This window comes from Herpailurus yagouaroundi, unplaced genomic scaffold (assembly GCF_014898765.1).
Source record: "Herpailurus yagouaroundi ecotype Mexico unplaced genomic scaffold, PumYag 159, whole genome shotgun sequence".
Classification (NCBI taxonomy): domain Eukaryota; kingdom Metazoa; phylum Chordata; class Mammalia; order Carnivora; family Felidae; genus Herpailurus; species Herpailurus yagouaroundi.
In genome coordinates, this window is record NW_024412400.1 from 26,539,771 (window position 1) to 26,552,125 (window position 12,355).

At 39.8% G+C, this 12,355-nt stretch overlaps 1 protein-coding gene across 3 annotated transcripts in view; it reads left to right on the top strand.

Annotated features, from left to right (window-relative positions):
• LOC121033657 (collagen alpha-4(VI) chain-like) overlaps positions 1-12,355 on the top strand; it is a 124,533-nt gene that overhangs the window by 60,945 nt on the left and 51,233 nt on the right. For all 3 annotated transcript variants that reach the window (XM_040480162.1, XM_040480163.1, XM_040480164.1), the window contains exons 19-24: positions 2,456-2,509; positions 2,627-2,662; positions 7,310-7,372; positions 9,120-9,182; positions 10,246-10,308; positions 10,861-10,923. In XM_040480162.1, the coding sequence (XP_040336096.1) occupies positions 2,456-2,509; positions 2,627-2,662; positions 7,310-7,372; positions 9,120-9,182; positions 10,246-10,308; positions 10,861-10,923 (342 nt within the window). The remainder of the gene's footprint in view (positions 1-2,455; positions 2,510-2,626; positions 2,663-7,309; positions 7,373-9,119; positions 9,183-10,245; positions 10,309-10,860; positions 10,924-12,355) is intronic.

A 12,355-nucleotide genomic window follows, 5' to 3' on the forward strand; every position in this document is an offset into this window, starting at 1 on the left:
CATCTGGGTCCCAGTTCCCTCATCTATAAGGTGGGAAGGTTAGAAAAACCATTTCAAAGTTCCCATGAGTTAATGGGCGTCATGGGAAGGAAGGCATATAAATTGAGCTTTGATTCCATGGTTTCCTCATGGTTTTACAGCTGGAAAGAACTCAGGCCTCTATACAAACTGTCCAGTACCGTGTGCATCACGGCACCCCAGCCATGGGGAAAGTCTCATGCTCTCAGTTTTCAGAGGTCTCCATCACTGACTTCAGCTGAGGGTTAACTTAGAACATTAGATCCCTGAATTGTGTGTGCAAACAAAAATTGGAACCCTCTGAGGTGGTGCCATGTAACAGTGAACTTGTGTTCCACATGGTTTCTACTCCCATTCCGAGCTCAAAGAAGGGTGCTAAATATTCTTTGAATAGACTTGGGTAATAGAAGTCACTCTCACAAATTATACAAGCCTATAGCTGGGAATGCTGAAATTCTAGGTTGGTAAGTGCCGTTAGAAGATAGACCTCTAGGGGGCAATCTTTCCTCGGTACAAGTTTCCTTGGCTGTGGGAAAGCAGAGAGTTCCTCTGAAACCAATCAGAAGCGGAAATGGAGTCAGCGAAGAAACAATTACCATTAATTTATATGGAAACATATTTGAGTGTTCCAAGACCCCCCAAAATAACCTCTTCTAGGCTTCTCTGATACCTTAGGACACATCTTGCTAAGGGATGAGCAAATAAATTGAGATGCAGGGATGCTCCCAGAGTTCAAAGCTATGGCGGCTGGATGCTGAGATGCTGAGTGTGGTCCCCAGGGAAGGAGCTTGGCGGGGCCTCTCGCTGCTTGGGGTGCGGGCTGCTTCTGTAAAGGCTCAGTGCAAAACACATGCTGATGCCTAAGATCTGAGCGCTGATCAAGGACTGTGTGGTATATTTAATTGTCTTGCCTCAGTAGTATCTGTCAGTCACAGCTGTTGTCCAGTCCTTTGTTTCCGTGACATGGGCTTTCCTGACCAGTTATTTTGCCAAACATTCCTCAGTTAGGATTTGTCTGATTGTTTCCTCGTGATAAGATTCAGTTTAAATATTTTTTTTTCAGGAGATTAAGTAAGGCTGTAGCCTTCTCAGTCACCAGGAGAGAAACTATGTCTGGCTGTCTCATTACTGGTACATTAATTTGGTCACTTGATTCAGATGCTGTTCACGAGACTTAGCCATTGTAAACACACTTTTTCCCTCTTTGTAATGATCAAGTAATCTGGCAGTGATACTGAGATTGTAAATTTCTTGTTTCCCGACAGTCTTTTACCCAATGATTCCAACATCTGCCCAAATGACTCCTTTGCTATGCTGGCTGCAAAAAACTGTCTACTATTGAAGTGAGAAAATGATAAATGTTTTAAGAAAGAATCTTTTTTATATCTAGACCGGTTGTGAGAGGGTCTTGTCTAAAGCCTCCTTTCTCATACAGCCTACTATATTTAAAATTTTTTTTACAATAAAAGTAACACTATAGATATTTGGAATACGGGATGTAAAATGTAAAGAAAAAAATGAATAGTTCCAGTAACCAAGAAAAAAAAGTAAGTTTATAGAACTTTCCTAACTTGGTGATGCAATTACTTTCCCTGAGAAAGTCAAATAAGGATCCCATTGGCTTATTAAAAAATGTTCTAGTACAATATAAAGAAATGAGGAACTGTCATTTTATCTTTCTCCGTATTTGGGATAAATTATTCTTTCAGCAAATTTAATATACTTGAAAAGAATGTTATAACACATTTTTTCTCCTTTATAAACCTTTGATAAACGTAATTTGTAATTGTTGCATACTATTTCAATAAGCGTTCCTACCATAATTTAATCAACGCTTCCTTCCATGTTGTGGAATATTTATATTGTTTTCTAATCTAATCTATCATAAGTAACCGTTGGAAGAAGAGCTTTGCACAAATGCTTTTATTTCTGTATTTCACATTCTTACCCTGTTTCTGTGTTCTTACTGAGTTAGCATGGGACTTTACTGAGTATCTAAAATGTCCCTCCGAAATCCCAGTATTTTTCAAATATTAAGCATAGCTCATTGGGGGAACGTGTATGACTATTGTCGCAGCACGATGAACCCTGAAGAGTTGTCACGTGAACAATCTTCGGGGGAGGCTGCCTACAGTGCGGATATTTTAGAACACCAGAATTAATCCATTTGCTTCTAGAGAAGCGCTGACCCACAGAACTTTTTGAGATCAAACATTTTATATCTGTGCTGATATGGTAGCCACTGGCCACGTGTAGTTACTGGACACTTGAAATGTGCCGAGTATAACTGAGAAGCTAAAATTTTAATTTTAATGAATTTAAAATTAATAGCCACATGTAGCTAGTGGCTTCTGTATTAGAGAGCCCATGTCTGAAGAGTAAATCCAGAAGGATGTAGACATGGAAACTTATATTCCCTTTACTTCTTCCTTTTCAGGGAAGGTCTAGTTTTGACGGACCTCAGGGGGAGCCTGGAAATGTTGGCCCTCAGGTAACTATAACCACTTTTGGGTTGAATTTCACCTGCTTTTGTGGAAGAGTGAGGTAGGCTGGGGTGAAAATTGGGTTGTTTCTTTCTCTAAGGTCTTTGCTTCCCTTCTGTTCTTAGGGGTCAAGAGGAAGACGCGGTGTGCCAGGGCTGGAGGTCAGTGCTTTCCGCAAAGACTTGCTTTACGTTCTGCACGTATGGCTACTTTAAAGAGTTCTCTCTGAGGTCAAGGGGAGTGCTGGCTGGGCTGTCTGAGATTGCAGGAAGATCACTGAGAGGTTTTCATGGGACCTTTTCCACAAAGAAGACAAAGTTTGTATGGTTCCCTGCTTCCCCTCCAACCTGGAATATTTCATTTAGATTGAAAAGAAGCTAATACCTTAGTGAAAAATGGTTTTACCTCTGAAATAATGATTTTTCCATGTAAAGAAGTAGGGCTTCCTATGAGTGCTTAAGGGGATTGCATGGTCCCTAAATGAAGGAAAAAGATCGAGCTTTTACCATTTATCCAAATGGGAAGGATGCGATTAGAGGGTGGGATCAGGGGATATCTCCGTGGGGGAATTGTATTTTACTAAGCAATTATCTAGCACCAGTCACTGCATTAGACCTTATTTTTATCACCTTCTGTAAACCTTTATACAACACTCAGAGTTATGAGCATCATTGGTTCCCTTTTATGAATAAGAGAGAAAATATGGTTTAGCAAAACTTGTCAGAGGCCACATACTAATAATAATTGGTAGAGCTGGATTCAAATCCAAAGATCAGGATCCTTTTGGAATTTTTTTACAAAATAAGTTTATTGTGTAGACTTCTCTCTAATACAGTGTGGTCATGCTCTGCTGGTATTATTTTTTCTAGCATCATCCTGATTTAGTGATGGAGGAAAATCACAGATTGATTTATGTCAACTCTGAGCCCAAGTGTGTGTGTGTGTGTGTGTGTGTGTGTGTGTGTGTGTGTGTGTGTGTGTTGGGCAATGACCTCCGAGGTACAAAGAAGATGTGACTCCTGTGTCTTTATAACAACAGTGTTGGAAAAGCACGGATGTTAAGAAATTTCCAGTCTCAAAAATCCAAACAAGTTTTGTTGACACCAAGTGAAATGTTTTTTTCTCATAAAATGTTAGGATTTGAAATAAGTTCTTAAATAGATATTTCCTATTAATTTGGTTTTAATGCTTATGAAATAAATAATGTCTGGAACTATCATTTTATCTTACTGTTTTTATCCCCAAAAGGCAGAAAGAAATAGACTGTTTTGGAGAAATTAAGTGGCTCTAGGCAGTGGAAGGAATTTCCTACTTTTGAATCATTTAATTCTTTTGTGACACTACATATCATTTATCTAAATATCCATTAACAGTGGGTTCTCTGTTCAGCTGGGTCATGGTTATTTTTCTTTCCCTATGTCACTTCATCTCCTGTGGGTTTTTTTTAAGGTTTATTTTGAGAGACAGAGAGAGGGGTGGGGGGGGAGAGAGAGAGAGTCCCAAGTAGGTTTCACGCTGTCAGCACAGAGCCCAACACGGTGCTTGATCTCATGACTGTGAGATCATGACCTGAGTGGAAATCAAGAGTTACACCTTAACCAACCAGGTCACCTACGTGCTCCCCCGGCCCCATCTCCTGTGTTATTTTAAATTTAATTTAAATCAGAGTGAAGCCTGTGTATACATTTGAAGTCAGATTGCATTATCTCCCTGTCCATTCTTCCCAGCTCTTCAGGAGCAACTCACTGCGGGCTAAGTCCTTCTGGTATTATAGCCCTTTTTCTAAACAGCATGGTTACTTTGGTGTTTCTTGGTTTTCAGTTTGGGATGTTGTTCTATTGATTTCTTGCTGGGGGGGGGGGGGATAAAGATTTTTCTTAACCTATCCATCTGCTTCTTACACTTCCCACAACTCATCCTTGAGAGATACTTACTTTCTCCACTTTTGGTCAAGACAGTTCATTGTTCATACGATTGCTAGGTAAATATTATTTGCAGCTATATAACTCTTATTTTCTCTGAGGTACTCTTTCCCCTCATTTGCTTGTAAATTAACTTTGCCAGTTAATTATAAAGCTCTTTGACAAAACCGGTAACCTCCTAGTATATTCAAACATGTGAGGTTTATTTCTCTTGGATTTCTCCTTTCTGGCCTTCTGACCTCCTGCTCTGATTCAGACCGATTGCTGCTTGGGCCTCTGCTCTGTTTTCTTATTGGGAAAGATTGTGGAACAGTAACCGCTTATTTTGGGAGCAGAGAAAAATGTGTGCAAACTACTGTCTTTAATAGGAGACCTCTCCATTTAACACATTGTGATCTTGATGAATCCCTGTAGTTGTCTGCTCTTTTTCCTATTCAAGTTTTGATTTTTTAAATAAGAGATAAAATCATATTGAAGCGGACTACTAACATGTCAGGAGTTTGCTAGTTAACCTAGTGTTGGAACATTGGTCACGTAGATTCATTTATGTTTTTGAGGCTGTGACTTGCTAACGATGAGCAAGTAATGTTGGAAGATTATAGTCTCCAAGGGTGCTGAATTCCAGATTACAGCATCCCTTGGATCTGGGGAAAATATGGCTCATTACTGTCTATCAAATTAGATATGCTGACATCTACAAGATGTACAATACGTTGAAAATTTAAATAAGATTTTGTTTATGGAAAATATTGTATTATGGCAGACAAGTCAATGCATAGATTATTTTGGCAATAAGGGGAAACTTTAATTAAGAATATCATTTTTAGGGGTGCCTGAGTGGCTCAATCAGTTAAGCGTCTGACTTTGACTTAGGTCATGATCTCGCGGTTTTGTGAGTTCAAGCCCCGCATCGGGTTCTGTGCTGACAGCTCAGAGCCTGGCGCCTGCTTCGTATTCTGTGTCTCCTCCTCTCTCTGCCCCTCCCATGCTCATGCTCTGTCTCTCTCTGTCTCTCAAAAAATAAATGTTAAAAAAAATTTTAAAAAGAATATCATTTTTAAATTGTAAGCTCACTAGCTTCCTGCAATTATTTTCATGTTTGTGTGTTTCCTGTAAGAGATAGATAGTAAGAGTTATTATAATGGATATATTATGTTATAGTCTGCTTTTCTGTTTCCAAATCATTCTATTATCATTTAAATATATTATAGCATACTCTGTAGAAGAACAACTATTTGCTAAACTATTCTTATGTTAAGCATTTAGATAATTTCTGTTTTGTTAGATATTGTGGTTAGTGATGAAAAGAAAAACTGTATTACAGGTTTTTTTTTGTTTTGTTCTTGCTTTTGCTTTACTGAAATGATTCCCTTAATGTAAATGTACAAACGTGGAGGTATAACAAGAGTTTGAACTTGGCTATATAGAACCAAGTTGTTTTCAGGATGTTGCACTCTGAATGTCACTAATGTGATGTGCAAAGATTTTCACAACCTATTTCAAAATTTCTAGCTACAGTCCTTTTAAAACTTAGCTATGTTCATAAATCTAGAAGTCAACTGTTAAAGGGCAGAATAAGATAATGATAATGATTAAGACAAGTGTTTCCCAGGATGCCTGGGTGCCTCAGTTAAGCATCAGACCCTTGGTTTTGGCTCACGGTTCGTGAGTTCAAACCCCATGTTGGGCTCTGTGCTGACCGCGCGGAGCCTGCTTGGTACTCTCTGTCTCCCTCTGTCTCTGCTTCTCCCCTGTTCATGTGCATTCACATGCTCTATCAAAAATAAATAAATACACATTTAAGAAAAAAACTTAAAAAAAAAGGAGTGCTTCCCATTTACCTGAACAGTTTAAAAAACTTAAGAAGCACGAGGAATTGACCTACACAGTGATTAATTCTCAGTTTAAGGTTTTTTCTCTTTGCAAATCTATGAATAATTAGTAGCCTTTCCGACACATGAGCAACATGAAAAAGAAGGCAGAATAATTCACAAAATGGGTATTATCTTCAATCTTAGAAAATGTATCTTCTCTGTAGAAGTGAAACTTTTAATACGAGGGAGAAATGAAGTCAGTTATTAGACGAATCATGTTAAGGGCTCACCCTTTGCCCAGAGAGCCAGCTTAATCCTGTAAGAACCTGTAGGGTTTATTTTTGGTTTTGTTTCAAGAACCCATAGGGTTTAGAAAAAAAAAAATTTAATGTTTTATTTATTTTTGAGACAGAGACAGAGCATGAGCAGGGGAGGGGCAGAGAGAGAGGGAGACACAGAATCGGAAGCAGGTTCCAGGCTCTGAGCTGTCAGCACAGAGCCCGACACAGGGCTTAAACCCACAAACTGTGAGATCATGACCTAACCCAAGTTGGACGCCTAACGGACTGCGCCACCCAGGCGCCCCAAACCCATAGGGTTTTAAACTCAGGTTTCTGCCCTTTCTCTTTGTGCTTCATGTGCCTTCCCCCAGAATGTCACGCTTGTTGCTGTGTTCAACATTCTGAGTTCCTTCACGTGGGATAAAAGTCCTTAACACCAGCGAATTTAGCCCATATCCCTTAAAAGGAATGGATGGGCTTTTAGGAACCCGTTATTATGTCAAATGGGAGCTTGAGTTGTTTAAACAAGGTGTTTTTGCTTCCATCACTAAGCTAAGACATTGGAAAGAGTCATGCAAAGACTGAAAAAAAATCTGGCTTTGCAACATAAGTGGAGCCCCCTCCCCCCATATCTTCTCACATTCCATATCCTAAGAGAACTGAGCACAGACAATCAAATCTTTCCTATCTTTCTCTTGTGGCTGTCAAATGACATATTGCAGGGAAGCCTGCCTTCAATTGGAACCCTAAGGGTGCCTGGTGAACTCACTAAGTTTTGTTCATTTTAACAGGGTATGCGTGGAGAATCCGGTGAACGGGGTTACCCGGGAGAGCTTGGATACTCAGGCCCACAGGTTGTATCAGTGAAGTTGATTTTAGTGCTAAAGGATATTTGTTTGAAATTATAACTTAGATACTTGGATGGGGATTTAACGTATATCAGAATGGCCTTGGATACCTCTTTTCCAGGGCCTTTCCCAAGCAAATTGTGTCTCTCTCTCCTGGGCAGGTTGAACCCTAATAGCAAAATCTATGAATTCTTAAGATGTCTTAAATATGGCCTTAAGCACTTGTATTAACCCATTTAATCCTTTAATGGGGGGGGGTTATTATCCCTATTTTACAGAGAGAAGTGGAGGGGGGGATAGAGAAGTAAGGTAAAGTGGCCAAGCTCCCACAGTTAGTAAATGATAAAGATGGGATTCAAACTCAAGCAGTCTAGTTATCAAATCTGTGCTCTTAATTACTGCCTTTGAAACCGTATTGAACTTACTCCAACAGTACTTAATTCATTAAGATTTTATTCAGTTTGGCATAAAAAATCGGCAAAGTGTTTATTGAGTATCTGTAGAACGTAAGTCACTCTGCCAATAGGCATGGGACCTTCAGGAAGGACGTTAAGGACAGGAAGAGTCTTGCCCTCAAGCAGGGTGTTGTAAAGGATTCAGTGATAACTGGAAATTTACAGTTCCCCATCCAGTTCTTTTGGAATCTTCTAAGCATAACCCAAATCTGGCATCCCTTCTGGAACATGTTCTACATCTTTCTTTTAAAAGCCACATTGTTCCCAAGTATCAAGTGGAAGAACCTGAAAACAACACATTTTACTAACACATTGAATCATTCTCCATAACCTTAAAAACTCTATGAGTGTCAGGTGATAACTTTGAAAGGTTTCTGTTGTTTTTCGACTTGACAAAGGTACTAAAGGAGGAAATGGGTAATCAAAGTGTAATTAGGGATTGTGTTTATTTTATGCTAGAAAAGTGTCTGAACATAGGGGAAAACAACCTAGAGATTTATTTTGGCCTTCATTTGATCGCTGGCTTAATTCAAATTTGGACCCCCCCGCCACTGTTGTGTCCTGGCTTTCTCTTTTATATTCACTCTATCCTACTGCTGAACGCAAGGGGGAACATGTTGTTTTGTGAACCATGAGCAAGATAATCAATAAAACCTCTCCTTAATTTCACCTCCCACTGGGATGTGGGTGTGATGCTGTGTTTAAATAGATGACTACAATACCTCACCCAGGAGTATAGAGGCCATGATCAATGCTTTTAATAGGAAAGCATTTTTTTTTCAGAAAAGCTGGAGAAAAATTAGTGTTGAAATCAGTACAATAAAATAGATTGGGGAGAAAATGGGTAACTCCCCAGCAATGTGCCCAGTGCGATTAGGCTTCTTAAAGGTACTATTGGTTCTTGATAAAATCAAAATGTGCCCTTGTGTGTGTACAGAGAAGGTTGAATTTTCAAAGGAGATCAATATCCCAGCAGCCCCTTTCATTCCCCTTTTAGGATTTAAAACTAGTTGGGTGTATTAAGATATAAAAGCAATGTTCTGAGATTTTAGGGCTCATCAGATTCAACTGCAGAGGTGGTCACAAATATGGATGCTGAAGGCTCATATCCAGTGCTTCAGATGGAGTGAGTCTGGGTTGCTTTGGTGCTGATGCTGCTGAATAAAGTGTGATACATGTGATAGTGATGGGTCAGGGCACCTTGATTTGTGCTCCCGTCGGTGACCAAGGCGACTTTGTGGTTACATGGGAAATAGACCATAAACACTGATTGAATTCTAATGTCATCTTTGAACCAGGGACCAAGAGGAAGGCAAGGACAACCAGGAAATTCTGGACCAAAAGGCTTACTGGGTGCTAAGGTATGTTTGAAAAACGAAAAACTACAGCAGAGCTGCATATTAACAGTGGCCAATTCATACACCTGAGCGTTCCTGGATAAATAACATAAAGCTACACTGTTTGTTCTGGAATTGGTAGGTATCAGGGGTTTCTAGAAATAGCTAACTTGATCACTGGCTGTACCGCCTTCTATTCTGGTAAATTGTGGGAATATGGTGATCAGTGAGATTGGGTTAGAGCCCCAAGGGTGTTTAACACAAACTGATCATGACTTACCTATAGTGCAAGGAAAAATAGAGCTGTAAAGAGGTATAAATGGCCAATATGATCCTCACAAGCATAAAAAGAAGTGTTACTATCCTAATTTTATAGATAAGGAAACCGAGGCTCAAAGGGATTAAAAATGATTTGTCATGGGGATGGTACGCGGTAGAATTCGCTTCCAACTTGTTCTTTCTAGTGCCCCTTCTACTCCTGACCCAGTCTCCCAGTGGTTCATAGAAGCGTCAGACCACATTGAGACAGATGATTAGGAGTGGCTTCCTGATGATGGGAGCATTTGACATAGCTTAAATTCTGAGCAGCATGGTTTAAGTTAGGGATAAGCGTCTCGATCTGGAGATTCAAAATAGCAGCTCCAGGATGGCCTATGCCCTAGTTCTGTTCGTACTGACTCTCGATCAGAAAAAGTCTAGCCTTGTACCGATTGTATTATTTTCATTCTCAATTTGATAGTATTTTCTGTTTGGAGCAGGCGAAAGTCTAGGTGTTTGTCTTCCTGATCTCTTAATCAAACGGCGTTTTTCCCTCTAGTAGCCAGATCATCGCTCCAGTGCTCAGAGCTTGGTAGATGTGGCCTCTTGCACAGAACGCCTCCCTCCTTCTCCCCCACCCCACCACCAGCCCAGACGTTAAATGTGTATATGAAGCATTTTGTATGTTGAAGGATACAATTAATTGTATAAAACACTAAAAGTGATTTATGAGTATATTACCAGTTCCAGACCATTTTAATAGTAACAAGAGAGTCAGGGAGTTAACTTTGTGGCCCTTGAGGTGATTTTGGTTGTGGTCTTGTTGTAGGGGATTCCTGGGCCTCCAGGGACAGTTGGTTCAAAAGGGAAAGCGGGACCAACAGGAATGAAGGTAAATGTCAGAGAACACATCTTGTTTTTTTTTTTTTTTTTTTTTTTCTTGTAACTTGGGTATTCTCATGTGAATCTCTCCATATGTGATCATTTCCAGTGTGAGTTTTTGATATCATTGGTGATGGTATTGACTATACCTTATAGTTGGACAGTGGATACAGAGAAGGAAAGACATATAGACTGACGTATAGAAAGATAGATAGATGGCCACCTATATCAGTAGGCAAAGACATATCAATAAATAGATAAGTATATGGGTTCTCTACAAACATAGATTCTTATATTCACACCTAGAAAAAGCCAGAAAAATATAAAATTCTGTCACGGATGCCATATACCTCATTTCACTAATTTTCAGTGCCCAAATCTCCACTGGATTTGTTAGTAATCTCTGTGTAACAAAGTCCAGAGGAAGATACTCACCTTAGACTGTATGGTGTTGGCAACGGGACCTGAATAAGAGTGACTGTAAACTCTCTAAGGAAAATGACATAAACTGCATGAACTCATAGGAAAAAATTAACTTCATGTTTACCTTTTGTTACAAAAGGGAGATCTTGGTGACACAGGAGCCACAGGCCCACGGGGTCAACAAGGACTCAGAGGGCAACCTGTAAGTCTGGCTTCTCTGTTTTGGACTCTCGGCTGAATTTCTTGTTTGTTATTTGTTCTTGTTTCACACAAAGTTCGAATATTCCTGATGAATTTTGGGGTACAAATATGATATGATGCCAGAGCTGTTGTGACCCTAAAGAGTCAAAGGTTCTCAAACTTCTCCCATAAATAAAGAACCTGAAGATGTCTTGGGATTTATTTTGCCTCCTCACATGTTGTGGAAGAGGGATAGGCCAGTGAGCCTCGTCTGTTTGACAAAGATGTTTTCTAAGCATTTGAGATTTTTTGGAATACAGATGTGTTCAGTGAAACAATTTTTCCAGGGAAACAAATAAGACAGGCAATCAGACTTGCAAACTTTTAAGTGCATGGCCTCAATTACCCAGAACAGAGAAATAACCTTTGGAGACCAAGGATCATCAAAGGTTTACTTGAACAGATCATGCTCCCAGAGACAGGGCTCTGCATTTAGACCTTAGCCATCCCTCTGAACATGAGAGCCAGTTAGTTTTTTTATGACTATTTTCAATTCATCATTTTAGTGGAATGAGCTTTATGATAGGGAGAAATGTTGTCTCTCCTGCAGCTCCTATGTTTGAGATTTCTTTCCTCAACAGTGGGAACACCCTGCCATTGTTTTGCACTCAACATTGAAATTGCATTTGTTAGCAAGGGGAGAAGAAAAAAGCAGGCCAAAAAGCTTAAAATTAAACGTGCAAGGGGGAGAAAATAGAACAAGATTACTGTCAAAAGGAATATGGGACAAGTAGTGTTCTGCATCTACTCTCAGTTTGGGTGATGAAGTTAACGCTGTTTCACTTTATTAAAATGTCCTGGTTTAAAATAACGCAAAGGTTGTTTCTACCGGTCTCTCCTTGGGACGGACGAAGCTGGGGAGCAATGCCTTTCTGGAAGGTGTCATTTCAGGAATGTCAGAAGCGGTTATCTCCAAGATAGGCGGTTTGGATCTCTGAAATCTGTAGGTGCCCGAGGCTGTGTGTGTCCTTCAGCAGAGAGAAAACGGAGGAACAGCAAATGAACCTCATTTGCATCTTTCTTGTCCCCAAACAATTCATCTTTGGCAATCTTCTTTATCTTATTCTTTTTCATTTTTCTGATGTTTCAGGCTTTTCCCCCTTAGGCCATAGGAGTAATCTTTGTGGCTTAAAACTTAAAATTGTTCTCCTCAGTTGACTGCTTGGTTTAGGTGCAGTTTTTGTCCATTCAGCAAGGTGCACCTAAAAGGTTCTGAATTTACCCCTTGTCATAGGAAGCTCACTGTGTATATGTATAGATGCTAAGATCCCAGTAGTGTCATTAACATATTCATAATTGTTGTCATCACCATCACCTCTGCTTCCACTATCACTGCCTCCACCACGAACACCGTCATCATGACCAAGATCACCACCATTGCCATCATCACCTCC